The sequence below is a fragment of the Zosterops lateralis genome, assembly GCF_965231275.1.
Source record: "Zosterops lateralis genome assembly, chromosome: 14".
Taxonomy (NCBI): Eukaryota; Metazoa; Chordata; class Aves; order Passeriformes; family Zosteropidae; genus Zosterops; species Zosterops lateralis.
This window is the reverse complement of record NC_139774.1, coordinates 10632222-10644513: the sequence shown is the minus strand read 5'-3', so window position 1 is coordinate 10644513 and position 12292 is coordinate 10632222. Positions and strand designations below refer to the sequence as shown.

Sequence of the window (12292 nt, the reverse complement as noted above, 5' to 3'; positions counted from 1 at the left end):
AAGCATTAGACAAGAAAAGAAGGAAGGGCCAGCTCCCAGCCTGGAGCTCAGGGCTTGGCTTTCATCAACAAAACCTCATGCTGGGAGCGCAGAGCCCAAAGCACAGCCCTGCAGCCCCAGGCTGGAGTGCCACTGCCGGGCAGGAGTGAGACCCCAAGTGAGAAGCAAGGGAAAGAAATCTCAGTGACAAAGCAAACTTATCACACAGCCAAGCTCAAAACAGACTGTTCATGATCTCTTCCATGAGAGTAAGGGGCCAGCAGCCTTGCTCAGAGGAAAACAGCAGGAGGGAGGCTGCATGGGAATGCAGATGCTGCTGCCGCCGGCCTCTCTGCTGACCTTCCCCCACTGCATCCCACTGGGTCCCACTTCAGCACACACTGTGCATTGGTACCAAGGTTTGGTACTTTTCTGTGCTGGAAGGCAAATGCAGAGCAGAGACATCAAAGTGTTGCTCTCGGGTTCTCTCTGGGGCTGCAGTGTCTCTGCCTGTCCTACAGACAGCTGTTTAGAGGGAAGATGAACGATGCCTTCAACAAATAGGCCAAAGAAAGCAGCCCGTCCTCCTTGTTTATTTCAAACAGATGTATAATTGTTGTAATGATATACTGAGCATGTGTTTTTTCTAGAAGTGATTTAATACCTCAAGATATCTTTTGCATCTATTTAGAGTCACTTGTTGGTGAGCTGTTCTCACACTGCCTTGCCTTGCTCTGGTCCTTCTCTGTACTCTGTCCTGGCAGGAGCAGGCAGGACCTCAGGGATGCTTTTTGGTAAAGTGCTGCTCATGTCAAGCACTGCACAACCTAAAACAGTAGCATGTATTACTTAGAATAATAGAGAATGTGGCTCCGGTTTGTGAATTGATGAACATGATTTACTTGGTTTTAATGTCAATGCCCATTGGTGATTCTGCTGTTCCTTAACTTGGATTCTTCTTATGTGTTTCCAGGGACCTCCAGGACCAAAAGGGGAAAAGGTAAAGGCTACATTAATATGTGGATTTTGGGGAAGCAGTTCCTGTATATTCTCCCATTGCTGTAATTCTTTCAAGTTCAGGTTGACCCACTAACCCAGCTGGGTTTTGTTGGGATGTGGAGCTGTGAGAATGGGTTCTCACATTGCTCTTGGAAAAGCTCCAGGAAGGGGAGGGAAGGAAGAATTTGCAAAAAAAGTGTCAGGAACAAGTGTGGTCTTAAAGCTCATCCATGCTATGGGGTTCTGGTAAGTCACTAAGGGTGATGAGACTGGCATAAAACTCCTTTGATTCCTCCAAGAGATCTGGGCTCCATCACTCTGTTTGCATGACACCCGTGCAATCAGAGGAGCCAAAGATGGTCATTACAGAAAGTGAAGTTAATTTTCACATGTGAGGGACATAAGCAGTTGCTAGGAGCGCCTTAGAGTTGGAAACAAACTGTTATTTCTGATTTATTATCTGTTTCATTGCCTGCCAGGGCAGAAACTTTTCCCATTGTGTTGTCTCAAAACCATCTCCTCCCTCATATTAAATACATTAAGCAATAGGACTCTTGACACTTCCCTTGTGTGCTGTGCCTGTGTCCAGCTGACCCTGTGCTCAGTCCTTCAGGGTTGAGATTTGAACTCTGACCCTTTGCTGTTTTTCCTGATTTGCAGGGGGAATCAGGAGACATCGGCCCAAGGGTAAGTAGTGACACAGCACATTGATTTATTCTAAAATCTGGTTGGGTTTAGTCACTGCACAAAACAAAGCTTTGTGCAGCCTTTCTGCAAACAATATGGTAACAGTTGTGGAAATGTTTAATTTTGCCTCTGGAGCTCTTTGTGGTGGTGGTTTTCCTAACTTTGGCCATGAGGAAAATAGAGTCAAAGATCTTTGGGTACCTCATGAAGGGTTTTGCTTCTACTGAACTTTCTCATCCCTGATTTCCTCTTCCAGTGTCAGAGACAGACTCCATGTTTCTCTTGAGGTTGTGCTCCTTTTTTGTTGGCACTAGAGCACCAGTATGTGGGGGTGGGATCTGGTGTCCCAAGGAGAGGTCCAGCACAGAGTTGTGCAGGATGGAACATTCCTCCTCCCTTGCTGAGCTCCCCACCCAGGAGCAGGATGACATCCAGGTGATATCCAGCCTACCTTTGAAAATAAAGGGTTTAAAGTAAATGTGTGATGAGGGAAAAATCTTTTGGCTATAGCATACAGAAATTAATGGAATTTCATGAAATTTCTTCTCATGGAACTGCATGAAGTTGAGATTTACTAAAGTAAATCAGACAGGTCTCGTGTCTGATGTCAAGGGGGATGTCTTGTCCCCATGTTGGGGATGAGATGGGAGGTTTCACCACAAGGTGTGGGCTCTGTTGCAGAGATATTCCTGAGGTGTGGTTGTCTGTGGGTTATGAGCACCTGATGGAAACCCCATTGTGGGGATGTGTTGGAATCCTGGTGTACAAGTCACTGCAGGAGGCCGGATTTGGAGCTGGCACTCAAGAGTTGGCTGACCTGGGTTAGATGTCATTGCTGGAAACATAACCAGGACCTCAGTGGTTAATATTGAGTAGAGATCCCTCAGAGACATTTTTTGTTCTTTCCCTTGGAGGTTGTAAAATCACTTTATGAAGTCAGTGTCATATTCTGAAGCAGCTCCCAACTGCCTTGGGTGTGTTTGGAAATGTCACCCTGGTGCTCAGAGAGCCCCTAAAATTTCTCAGATAGATTTACAGCCTGTGTGGTGAAGGAGGGGCTCAGTGTAAGGTCTCACTTGGTCTAAGTGCCCACCCACGTTCTCGGAACAGGCTTTAAGAGGTGATTCAGCAGCACAGGGACAAGAGTTTTCACTTCTGGGCCAGGGCTATGGGTGACTTTGGGGCTGGCAACTCAGGAATGCCAGAGGAGGTGCTGCTCAGGCTCCAAAGGCTCTGTGCTGCCAGGTGCTGTGGAACTCACCTCCTGCTGCAGGAGATGCTCTGGGACAGGCTCTATCTGGACTTGCAGGGCAGGTACCAGCTCTCAAGGTAACACTTGTCCTTTGTTTTCATCTACCAAGAAATATGTGCAGAGTTTTGGGGGCATGTTTTGTCCTGATCTGCATTTGTCCAGATTTTGTTTCAGTTTTTGATTTATTTATGACTTTTTGCAGAACAGTTAGGAAAAGGCTCAAAAACTATTTGGGAGAAAAGAGAGAGAGAAAAGCCTGGCAGAATCATGTACAAGTAGACTTAAAAACAGGTGCCTGACTTTGAAAATAGCCCTCTTTATGTCTCCAGACACTCAGGGTTGTGAATAGGAGGCAAAACTTCTTAATACCATCTGGTCTAGATTACTTTTTATTTCTGAATTTAATCTATCTTGTTCCTCAAGTTTCAGTAGTGGTTTTGTTTAGCTGATTTTGAAAGATGTGTCAGTGCAACTCACTGCATCAATGGGAAGATAAATAACTAGGACTATATCCAGTGCCCTCTTCCTTGTAAATGGTTGTGTCCAAGGGCAGTGGAATGAGGATAGAGTGTGTCATTGAACATTGAAACACTATCATTAGGAATGATGGATCGAAAGAGAACAATTCTTGGGGTGGCTTTGGAGGCACTGTCTGTGGTGGAAGTGAGGTGATGCCAATTAGGGATTAGCTACTGCATATGTTCATGTCTGCACTGCTTCTCTTTCTGTAATAAACACCTGCCACTAGGGTGGACAAAAATAGAGGTTATTACGCATGGGAGTGTTTCTGGTGGCAGATGCTGGAGGGTGATTTTGGAAAGCTGAGGAAAGAGATGGCCTTGGGTCATCTTCATCATTGAATGCTCCTTGTTGTAAGCAGCATGAGGTAAGGATGCTGTGCAGCCTCACCTGCTCAGGATGGGGAATAAATGCACCCAAATGTACTGACAGAATGCTTGGAAATGTATTTACAGGGAGAAATCAATAACAGGTCCCCTCTGCTCTTGGGAGGATAGAGAGAGTTGAAGTAGTGTGCTGCCAAGGTTGGGACAGTTGTACCCTGATATTTGTGCCTGTGCTTCCCTCTCACAATGAAATACATTGCTGCACCCCTGGAAAGAACTGGTTTTATAAGCGTGATTTGCTCCTTGAGCCGGCACTGGGCCAACTGCTCTGGATTTATGAACTTAGCTGGGTGATCTTGTTCGTACTGACAGATGAGATGTTCAGACAAATGATGGGGTTGAGGAATCTCGGCACATCTGGGCCAGCGGATGCGCCTGTGGCAGCAGCACCAGCTTTGCTCTCCAGAGGGAGAAAATGAGCCTCAGCTGGTGAGAGAAGTGCTCTGTCTGCAGTGGCCCACGTGGGACATGCCTGCCCATGGCCACTGCTGATGGAGATGGGTCCAGCATCTCCTGTATCTGGAGCTGCTGGGGGCCAAACACAGGTGTGGCTGAACCAGCTCTGCAACTCAGTGCAGACAGAAAAAGAGCTTTTTCTCCCTTATTTGCTGCCAAATTGTAGCTGCTTGCCAGGCTCACTCTGCAGATAAAAACTCAGCACAGGAAGCATCCTGCAGAGCTCTCTGTGGCAGTCAACAGACACCTATGGATACTTTTATTATTTGCTTACTTTGGAGTATTATGTTGAAATGACTACATCGAGGACTCTAAAGCTGGAAATTACCAATGTTCAAGGTTTCTGTGCTCCAATACTCCATTGCTACATGGAGTCAGACTCATCAGCCTGTTAGCCCAGTGCCTTGCAACCAGATGCTTTGGGAATTGTGGAGCAGGAGCATGTTACTCCATCACACTTAACTCCTCTCCTGGAGCCTGTCTCTCTACAGCCTGGATGTTTCCTGAACCAGGGATGGTGTTTCTCTATTTGATACCCCTCATGGTTGTTCACCTCTCATGGGCCCATCTGTAATAGGGGCTGTTTAAACTTAAACACGTGATGGCTGGATTTGGTGGGATACGGTGTGTTTGGCTTTGGAGAAAATGCAAATTGTTATTTGCCATTAAAACAGATAGGGCTGGGCTTGGAACGTGCTTACTTGGATGATGCTCACCAGTCTGAGGGACAAGAAAAAAAAATTCAGTTCCTGTTTTGCTCTGTGGGCTTTTATGAAAATCCCACTTTATGCTCTTGTGTACTTTATGCACATAATGAGCCACAAAACTGTGTACCTTCTGCCTACCACAAAACCCTTTGCTCTCACTAGAGTCTTTTTGGTGGTTTCTGTAGTATTTGGAGGACTGGCCATGTGCAACAGTTCTGTGTCCTCATTAATTTTAATTTCTCAGTATTTCAGTGCTGTTTTTCCAAAAAGTAGCTGTGTTAGTAACTGAGTGTTGAGCTTACAGCCAGCCCCTCTCTATACCTGGAAAAAATTCTTGGTATGGGTTTATTTTCTGGGGTTGATTAGTTTTTTCTATCCGACTTTACTTTTTCCCTCTCTTCCTGACATGATGGTGCTGGGAGGCTGGGCAGGAGGTGGCCTTGCCAGTTCACTATTCCCCCCAAAATTGAGGTATGACGTTATCTGTTATTGGTGTGCAACATTTAAAAGCTCTTTGGAAATTTGGAAAAGAGGTTTGTTCCCCAGAATCCTCCAAAAATCTTCATGAAGGCTTTGCTGTGTGTTCCCACAGGGTTTGTGGCTTCACTCCACCCTCTTGATTCTCCTATGGATGTGTACAGGGATGGGTGGATGGGGGAAAGGGAGATGCACGTGGTGTCCTGAGAAAGGAAATGTTTTCCTGCTTCTCCCTAGACAGATGAGTGGAAAGGCTAAAACACAATAGCAATGACTACTGACACAGTCTAAATACATTGTTTTTGCATCATATAAATCTGGAAGATTTATCTGTAATTTGCAGGCTGGGAATACATCAGTATTCATTTGAGCCTCTGAAAACAAATACAATATTTGGTGTCAGGGAAATGCTGGGATATATCATCCCCTGTGGGGTTTACTGGAATAATACTCTTTATTCTGGAGTAAGGGAATCCTTGCCCCAGATGCTTTGAATGTCCTATTGTGCAGTAAGCTAGTGAAAAAATACTTTTCCCTCAGTCTGTGTCCTGTTACAAAGACCCAGTGTACCCAGACCCTTAAAACCCCAGTGTTGGCTACCTCGGCTATTAATTTCTAATTTATCAATGAGTTATTAAAAAAAATAAATTGTTATATATTGCTACAACCTTTAAAACTTGCTCTTCTGCTGTGCTTTCATCTTAAACTGCTGCTCTTTCTTCTTCTGCCTTCCACTTTCCCTGGATATAGATGGTTTTTCCCCACCTCAATCATGGATTTCTGGCTAATGATCAGCTTGTCTTTAGCCGACGAGTGCTCAAGGTAGACACCAAATCTATGCCACTGGTTTGCTGTGGTTGTTTGAGCTGCTTTTGCTTTTCCTTTCTGGCTGACATTGCACTGTTGCTATTTTAAATTGCCGTGACCATGGCTGTATTTAGAGATGTCTGTTGGGAGCACATTTGACTGAAATCCCATTGGAATTTAGGGGTCAAGCATTATCAAAGTAGAGGGATGTAAAACTAATGGATTTTAGCATTTGGTTCTTTGTGAAATTTGGGAATCAAGTGGCAAAGTCCTATAAATTTGATATAAACAGTGTTGGTATTGTAAAATAAAATGATTTAAATCTAGAGTAATCTAAATCCTTGAACTCTAAATGGGACATTGTAATTAGGAAAAATTCAGTGGGAGACTCAATTTGACATAATTGGTTGCAGTGCTCAGCATTTGCAATTGGGTTTTTTTAAAAAAGGATGCAAGTGATTTAGGAGCCCAGATCTTGTTGAAAGGCCATGGGACTTGTGCTGCTAAGTCACTTAAGGACTTCTGAAAAATCCCACACTTGTCCCTGGTTTGAGGGTGGACCGCATATTAAACACAGCCCTCTGACTGCCTCGGTGGTGACTCTCCCAGATGTTGCTAAAAGATTTATGAGGTGGCCTTTCCATGAGGCTTTCGCATTGTGCAGCCCCATGGATGGGCTGGGCCATGGCCCTGGGGCTGGGCTGTGCTGGCTGGTGGGGGGCCAGGAGCTGGTTCCCAGCCTGGAGCCCCACGGGAGGCGCCCCTTGGGAATGGCACCCCCCAAACCTGCACAGCCACAGGGACATGGTGTGATCTCTGCACCCAAAGTCCACAGGGTGTGAGCAGCTCAGGGTGTGAGCAGCTCAGGATGCTCACTTGTGACCTCAGCTGCCTGTAAAGGATGAGATTGAGCATTGCCACTTTTCTGTGTGGTTTTCTGGCGTGGTGTGCTGAGCCATGGCAGTGTGTGCATGCTCCCTGCCAGCATGTTGTGAGCCTGGATTGTTCTGGGTGCTATTGGGTTAGTATTTCCATGCAGACAGTCACTGGGTAAGGGTTTAAGCAGATTAAATCTTATTGGAAGGCGTTGAGTGCAGTCTTGGTTGAGGAACCAGGCCCAAATGGCACAAATCAGCCATGAGTGCCATTTCAGCTTTCCCAACTGGAAGCTGCAGTTAAATTCCTCTGGGACAGCAGAGGCCAGGGTGCTGGTGGCACAGGGATGCAGTGCATGTGTCGTGGACACCCTGAGACCATCCCTTGCCAACACTGCTTCGTCTCACCATGTCTGTGAACTTCTTCCAGGGTGATCAAGGTCGAGATGGAGCCACGGGCCCCCCTGGTCCCCCAGGACCCCCAGGTGCCCGGGGGCCTCCTGGTGACACGGGAAAGGATGGCCCAAGAGGACCTCCAGGCTCCCCTGTAAGGATGGGAGATGCACAGTGAGCACACATCAGGCAGTTCCCACCCCACGAGGGGCAGGAGGGTGAAGGGGGTCCCCTTCCCCAGAGCTGCCACCACAACCACTGAGCTCCAGCCTGAACCACAGCTGGGTTCCAAAGGCTGCTCACAGAGCAAAGCCTCAGGGTATGGGGCAAGGGAGCAGGAGGGGACTTTCCATCCTGGAAAGTCCAAACTGGACTTTGCTCCAGTTTTGGAGCAAAGAGCTGGACCTGGGGCATGTATTTGCAGGTGCTGGTTGTAACTCACAGAGCCAGGAGATCTCTTCCCCAGTGCATACCCTTTGGATGACCTGTTGCAAATCTGAAGACCACTGGCAATTTATTTAATGAAAAAAAAATAGACTAAAGCAGTGGAACATGCTAATTATGGCTGAACATTTTGGAGAATGAGAGGTAATACTTTCAATGTTGGTCTTTTTATTTTTTGCAGGGTTTCAAAGGCGAGCCAGGAGAGGATGGAGTCATGGTCAGTATTGTCCAGAAGGATTTGTGTGTGTGCCCTTCACCCCCACTGCACATCACCCTTCAGCTCACTGCAGCAAGGGGGTTTGTGTCATTGCTTATGGAGGACAAAAAAATTCCTAGTGGAATTATAGGTGCCCTAAAATGGATGTTTGTCCAGGGCTACCTGTGCCCTGGGGAGAAAAGAGGCTGGCTTTTGTGTCCCCTTGGCTCTTCTAGAGGGATGTGGTGCTCCTCTATCCTGACTCCTGCCCCCCTGAAGCCACCTGGCATTGTAACTCCAGATTGCTAAGGTTTAAGTTGGGTTAAAAGATGATTATGATACATAAAATACATGAACCATAAAAGGATATTATTTATTGGAAGCACAGGGAACAAATACAGCTCTATTTGTAAGGGAAGATGAGAAGTTGACATCTGTAATTTTTTTTTTCTTGGAATTAAAATACTCTTAGAAATGTTTTTATCCTGTTTTACTCTGTTGTCAAACAAGTAAACCGATCACTCTTACATTCAACAGGGTGCCAGAGGACCTCCAGGACCAAAGGTGGGTAATAATCTGTCTAATTTTAACATGAATTCTTGAAATAATGCTGCATAATGGGGGGGGGGGGAGGGAATGAAAATAAACATTTTGCAGTGGACTTGAACTCATCGGTATATATCAGATATAAAATTCCAAGGCATTGACTGGGGGTGTAAATGGAAACCTGGAAATAGGGGTGGAGGGAGCCACAGGGGGCTGGAATCTGCTGTACTGTGGGAACATACTTGCTTGCATTTGAGGGGGGTAAATATGATCAGCACAAGCCAAGTATTTTAATTTTACAATTAATTTTTCACAATTAATTTTGACATAATTGGCCTCATTTTCTGTTATGTCCCTAAAATTCTTTCTCTTCTGTTGATGTTGCTGTTGAAGGGTGAACCTGGTGTCCAAGGGAAAAAGGTAAAATGGTGATTTTTTTTTTAATAATTAGTTTTAATTTTTTTTTTCTTTGCTTTGCTCTGTGTTTGGCTGGGGAAACAATTGCCAGAGGCTGGTGTAGAAGCCGTGGTTGTGGCTGTCCACACCAACCCCTCCCTGTGTTCCCTCAGTTTCCCTCCCACGCCATCCTGGAGCTGGGCATGGCTGTGCCTGCAGCCTGGCTTTCATTTCCACAAGCCAGAAGCTGCAGCCACATCTGCCCAATAAACAAAGAATAAAACAGCAAATGCCAAGCAAAGCATCTTGGGCCCTTTCTCTCCAGTAATTCAATGAACCAAGAGGTGCCTGGAGGATGTTCTCTGCCAGGGACCCTGGGGATGGGTTTGAAATTCCTGGGGTGGCCATCACCATGCAGCACTGCAGTCCCATAGGAAATGTCCATTTGAGGGCCAGGAATGCTGCTTGGGTGTGGCACTGAAGATTGTGAGAGAGTCACAAGTCCAAACTCTCCACTTCTCCCTGCAGTGCCATCAAAATGTGGATTAATCACTGCCTTTAAGTGAAGTTAAAGCACTGACAGGACCTAGCATTTCTCTCTGACTGATTTGGCCTAAAACAGGGGTGGCCATGAGTGTTTTGTAGGCCAGAATTTGCCTTAAACATTTCTTAACTGGCTGGTAAAACTAATCTCTTCAGCACCCATAAAGTGTTGTTACTCCAGGAGAACAACAAAGCACAAGCAAAACTAGAAAACCTCCTCCTGGCAGAGGGTATTGGTGACTTGTGATGAAGTCCATGAGGATGGGTGGCGGCTTACAGGAGGCTTTGGGGACCAAAAGGCCTTAAGGAATTTAATGTTTAGTTTCTGTTGAAGCTGGGAGAAGACCTTTGCTAGGGCCTGCTGTAAGCAAATTCTGGAATATGTCCATCCACCTTCTCAGGAGCAGGGGAGGCAGAGGCAGGGTTGGGTGGGAGCAGGGGACCATGCTGGAGCCTCCTGTGCTCCTTGCTGCAGCTCTCCCATGGTTGCCTGCAAACCTGAGTGGGTTTCAGGTCTGCACAACACTCAGTGAGGTCAAATGATGTGTTGGGACCTACTAAGTGTCTACAAGTTCTGCTTATTTCACTTTTTATGTTTTATTCCATCAGGGTGATGATGGGATCCCTGGGGAACCAGGACTAGCAGGCCCTAAGGTACGTTCTGCTCTGTGTCCCTCTAATGCATGTGTTGGGCAGCATCTTTTGCTCTCTGGTTTTTGGCACCTTGTCAGAATTGGGGCAGAATGAAAAACATTTCTCCTCTGGTGTGGAAAAAGATTAAGAAACTGTGAGGGTGGTGAGAGCCTGGCACAGGTTGCCCAGAGAAGCTGTGGCTGCCTCATCCCTGGAAGTGTCCAAGGTCAGGCTGGGCAGGGCTTGGAGCAACCTGGGACAGTGGAAGTTGCCCTTGCCCATGGCAGGGGCTTGGTACTGGGTGATCTTTAAGACCCCTTTCTACACCAAACATTGTGAATTTATTATTCTATGCTGTGGTTTTGGGGCCAGCTTCATGGCTGAACACACCACCTGCAGCCAAGCTGCTGAATCTGAAAGCTTCATTTTTATCTCAAAAACTCCCCTTTTGCACCTGGGCAAGGTGATGTGTTTTACAGCTGAAAGCAGAGCTCTGCTCCCTCGTGTATGTAAAGTGAGGATAAATCAATAAAATGATAACCTGAAGAAATCTTTTCTCCATCCTCCCTGTATAGAATTTGTCTAAATGGCTTTTGTTTTCAGGGAGAAAAAGGAAGTGTGGGTCCCAAGGGAGAGAACGGCACAGATGGCTTCCCAGGAATAAAGGTAAGGAAAAGCTGGAACTCTGGGCATTGCTGAGGCAGAGGCTTCCAGCTGAGGTGTTTTGGGCCTTTGCCTTCTGAAAGGCTCCTAAAGTGCCAAAAACTGACACAAAAGGAATGATATTAAGAGTGTTTTAGCTTTTCCTGATTTGATGAAAGCTGGTTTCAAGCAGAGATTAGTGTAAGAGTTCGTAAGTCCTCTACTTGCACGTATTCCACTAAATTGCCTTTTTCCTCAAAAAATATAACATTCTGATCACATTCTGATCCCATGTTATTGATGGCTGTGGAATTGCTTCAGAGTCCTAAGCACTTGTGAGCTGTCCTGTCCTCCCGACCTCCCAAACTGCTGAGATACAATTAGACAGTTTGGGTTTGTTAAGTGGTGGCAAGGGGACCCCGACAGCATCTGTGGGTTATTATTTACCCCCTGAGGTGCTTTGTGTTTAGTAGGATCTGGATGCACTAATATTTTCTGTATCAGAGTCGTGATTCCTTGTTGGGCAAGAAAGTGTGTGTGAGGAAGAAAATGGGCTCTGGTGAACCTTAGTAAACTCTTTCTAGAACCACAGTAGAAGTGCTGATTGAATTTAGGTTATTTCTATACATTTTTATTATTTTTTACTTTTTGAAGAGCTTTAATTTGGTCAGCAAGGGGATTAACATGGTGTGACAAATGGGACATCTTTTGAATCATGAACAGAACTTCTGTAAGAGTACTATGATTTTTAAAAACTCTCCAATTAAAAAAAAAATGAAAAGGCGGGAAAGGGGGGAAAAATAAAAAAGAGGAAGAAAAAAAGGAACAATTTGGCACAGAACTTTTCCTTAAACTCACCCTTGAAAATGGTTTAAACATCTCCGTTGAAACTTTCCACATGCAAAACTCAGCCTGAAGCAAAGGGGGCCATGTGGAACTAGCACAAAGAGATGGAGCAGGGAGAGGAGCTGGAGAGCAGCACAGCCCATCCAGGGATCTCAACCCTGAGCTGGCCACTCCACTCCCCCTGCAATGAGACCTCCTCTTACTTCTCTTGTTGTTACACCAATTGTGTTTTTTGTAAAATACATTCGCTCTCAGGTCAAATCTATTTTCTGCTAGGAGAAGCAGTCCTTTCTTGATGTTAAAATTTTTCTTAATCTAAGCATATCTTTATGGGTGGGTACAGTATTTTTAGGATAAATATTTTATATTTTCCTTGGTCTCATGGAAAAAAAAATGTGATATTTGATTTTTCAGGGTGAACCTGGTGAGAAGGGAGGAATTGGCTCCATTGGACCCCGGGTATGGATGTTCAGGATTTCACTTCTGAGCTGTGTATTTGTCTCAACCTT

At 45.6% G+C, this 12292-nt stretch overlaps 1 protein-coding gene across 1 annotated transcript in view; it reads left to right on the top strand.

Moving 5' to 3' along the window:
- The window catches only part of COL23A1 (collagen type XXIII alpha 1 chain), a gene marked incomplete at its 5' end in the record, with an annotated part of 185381 nt that overhangs the window by 159775 nt on the left and 13314 nt on the right, over window positions 1-12292 (top strand). Inside the window, 10 exon segments of the mRNA XM_083871519.1 lie at window positions 953-979; window positions 1639-1665; window positions 6213-6284; window positions 7575-7691; window positions 8163-8198; window positions 8715-8741; window positions 9117-9143; window positions 10272-10316; window positions 10899-10961; window positions 12198-12242. Coding sequence (XP_083727645.1) covers window positions 953-979; window positions 1639-1665; window positions 6213-6284; window positions 7575-7691; window positions 8163-8198; window positions 8715-8741; window positions 9117-9143; window positions 10272-10316; window positions 10899-10961; window positions 12198-12242 — 486 coding nt within the window.